The sequence below is a fragment of the Gavialis gangeticus genome, unplaced genomic scaffold (genome assembly GCF_001723915.1).
Source record: "Gavialis gangeticus isolate Ggan-Ray unplaced genomic scaffold, GavGan_comp1, whole genome shotgun sequence".
Lineage (NCBI taxonomy): Eukaryota > Metazoa > Chordata > Crocodylia > Gavialidae > Gavialis > Gavialis gangeticus.
In genome coordinates this window covers 166164727-166167753 of record NW_017729024.1, presented here as the reverse complement: position 1 = coordinate 166167753, position 3027 = coordinate 166164727, and the positions used below count along the sequence as shown (strand labels likewise).

The 3027-nt window shown below is 56.8% G+C and overlaps 1 protein-coding gene across 2 annotated transcripts in view; it reads left to right on the top strand.

The window, feature by feature from the left end:
• Positions 1-3027, top strand: part of GALT (galactose-1-phosphate uridylyltransferase) — a 23600-nt gene that overhangs the window by 14599 nt on the left and 5974 nt on the right. Inside the window, exons 3-5 of one of the 2 annotated variants that reach the window (XM_019518057.1) lie at positions 1659-1734; positions 2040-2088; positions 2529-2709. In XM_019518057.1, the coding sequence (XP_019373602.1) occupies positions 1659-1734; positions 2040-2088; positions 2529-2709 (306 nt within the window). The remainder of the gene's footprint in view (positions 1-1658; positions 1735-2039; positions 2089-2528; positions 2710-3027) is intronic. The other variant, XM_019518058.1, reaches the window with a different exon arrangement.

The window sequence follows — 3027 nt, the reverse complement described above, 5'->3', positions numbered from 1 at the left end:
CTCAGCCTTCTCTTGTGGAGGCTGAACAGGTTCAGGTCCCTTCACCTCTCCTCATGGGGCCTGTCCTGCTGCCCCCTGACCATGCGAGTGGCCTCCTCTGGACCCTCTCCATGTTGTCCACATCCCTCCTGAAGTGCGGTGCCCAGAACTGGACGCAGTACTCCAGCTGCGGCCTGACCGGTGCCTCGTAGAGGGGGAGGATCACCTCCTTGGACCTGCTCGAGATGCATCTGTGGATGCATGACAGGGTGCAGTTGGCTTTCCTGACCGCGTTCCCTGCATTGCCGGCCCATGTTCATCTTGGCATCAGTGATGACTCCAAGATCCTTTTCTGCCTCTGCACTGATGAGAAGGGCGTTCCCCAGCCTGTAGGTATGGTGCTGGTTTTTCCTCCCCAGGTGCAGCACCTTGCACTTGTCGGTGTTGAATCCCATCCTGTTCTCATCCGCCCACCCCTGTAACCTGTCTAGGTCTGATTGCAGCCTATTCCTCCCTTCTAGCGTGCCCACATCCCCTCACATCTTAGTGTCATCAGCAAATTTGAACAGGTGCTCTTTCCCCCCTTGTCCAAATCACTGATGAAGATGTTGAACAGTGCGGGCGCGAGGACCGAGCCCTGGGGGACCCCACTGCCCACATCCTCCAGGTCAAAAATGACCCATCTACCACCAAAAACGGACTTATGGCCAACTTTATGTATGAGCCCCACCCCGCCATCTCATTGTTCATTTTACTGCCCAAGTTGCTGGCTTGCTGAACTGCCCACTCGGGGGTTATTTCTATTTCTTTGCATGTGATCAGAGTACTTTTTAGGGCCATGGGTTGTGTCTAACCTGCCACGGCAGAGTTGCGTCTTGTTGCCTGACGTTTATTTTTCTGCTTGAGCTTGCACTGCCCTCCCTGAGTGGTGTCTGCCTGTCAGTTCCATGCCTGCTTGTAGAAACTGGGAGAACAAGATTTCTTCTCATCTGGAGATCTCCTTCTATTGTGTAGTTCACCTGATGAAAGATCTTCCCAAGTGCAATCATGCTTCAGGCGTATTCCCTGGACCATTGCAGCAACAGCAGCTCTGCTATGAAAATGGGGGCGGGAGCACATGAAGTTCAGTGGGTTTTCTTTTTCTGATCTCTTGTGTTTTTTTTGAAAACGCTGAAGCCTACTTCTCTCTCTTTTCCTCTGTACCCCCACTGTGAGCACAGTCCCAGACTTTAAGGACTGAAGGAGGAAAAGGGAGAGAAGAACCAAGAAAAGAAAATGACTGTAAATACTTGAAATGGTTCAGGAATGCAGGAAAGCTGGTGATACAACTCCCTCTCAGTAACGAGTCTGACAGTGGTGTGACCAGGAGCCCCCAAGCACTGGTTTTGAGATGCTGGAGATTTGGCTGCTACATTTATATTCGTAATGGCCTTGTGTTCATCTTCTAGAGGATTTGGTTATGTCCTTTGTGTATATCCATCTGGCAGCCTCTTGCTAACATCTCTTTTAATGCAGGGCTCCTTGCTGCAGTGTGCTCTGGGACACCGGCTCCAACCATCCCTGCCCATACATCTTGCCACTGCTGTGAGCTGGTGCCAGGGCCGGGCAGGGGAGAGACATTGTTGGGTAGGTGGGGAGTGGGCCCTGATCTTGCCTGTTTCTCTTTCTTCCTGCTGCAGGTGAATCCAGAGTACGAGAGCACCTTTGTCTTCGACAATGACTTCCCTGCACTGGAGCCAGATGCCCCGGAGCCCGGTGAGGCAATGCCACAGTGCCCTGAGACTCTGAGGGATGGGGCCTGTCCACCCCCTTCCCTCGCCCTGAGCAGATGCTGGCTGAGGGGCTGGGCTGTCATGTGGGGCGGTGCTTGGTCCAGCCCAACAGGCTGCATCTGCTCTGGAGGGGCCTGGCCTGGGCTGGCTGGGCTTGGGGGTAAGGGGCACCAGCAGGGCTCTGGGTGGGTGCATGGGAGGCTGGGGGTCGGGGACGAGGGGCACTAAGGCTGGATAGCTTATGCCATGCTAAACTCAGCTCTGCTTCTCGAACATGCTGTCTCCCAGATGTTGGCGACCACCCCTTGTTCCAATCGGCCTCTGCCCAAGGAGTTTGGTAAGTTAAACTTTTGCCACTAATCACGTGAGGGCCTTGGAGTGAGCACAGAGGCGGCTGCTCTGGGTCTCTGCTTTGCTGTAGGCCGCTTGCCAGCATCCCCCACCCCCCAGGCAGTGCCCATGCCTTAAATGCTCGCTGAGGAGGGATGTCTCAGCTCTGACCCCCACGTGCTGAGTGGGACCCTGCCTGGCCATGAACCTGCAGTACTGTGAGGCTGGAGTATCGAGCTGGCTAGAGGAGGGGGCACCCTGGAGACCCAGGGACTTGCCTCACAGCTCCCATGGCATCCTGGTGGTGTGGGAGGGGGTGGGGACCCTACCCCACTAAAGCCTTGCTGCTCTGCTAGTCTCTGCTGGCCGGCATGGAGCTGGGGGCCAGCACTGGCTACAGTACCCAGCCCACGCAGCCTGGGGCTGGGAGGGTGTCCGTGTCCCCAGGGCTCCTGAGCACTGGGTCTGCTCTCACCGCACTTCCCCCCCATCCCCCAGCAAGGTGATGTGCTTCCACCCGTGGTCTGACATGACGCTGCCGCTCATGGCACTGCCCGAGATCCGGGCAGTGATTGACAAGTGGGCAGAGCTTGCGGTGGAGCTGGGTGCCACCTACCCCTGGGTACAGGTCAGTACCATGCCTCCCTCCATCCCTGGTGCCCTGCTGCTGTCATGGCCTTGGGGTGGGCTGGGAGCATGGGGGGCAGAAGGGGTACCCCCTATCCAGCGACTCTCTCAGGGGGTTGATTGGCAGCTGTCTTGTGCCCTTGTCCCCTGGGAGGCAGAGGTGGGAGATGTCTGCTGTCCCTGGGGAGTCGGGCCTGCTATGTCCCACCCCTGCTGGCTGGCTCCATGCCTCAGGGGCACTGCCCCTGTTCTGGAGGAGGGGAAACTGTCTCAAGGCCAGGTAGGGGAGAGGCTGTCGTCGTCTTTTTTTTTTTTTTTT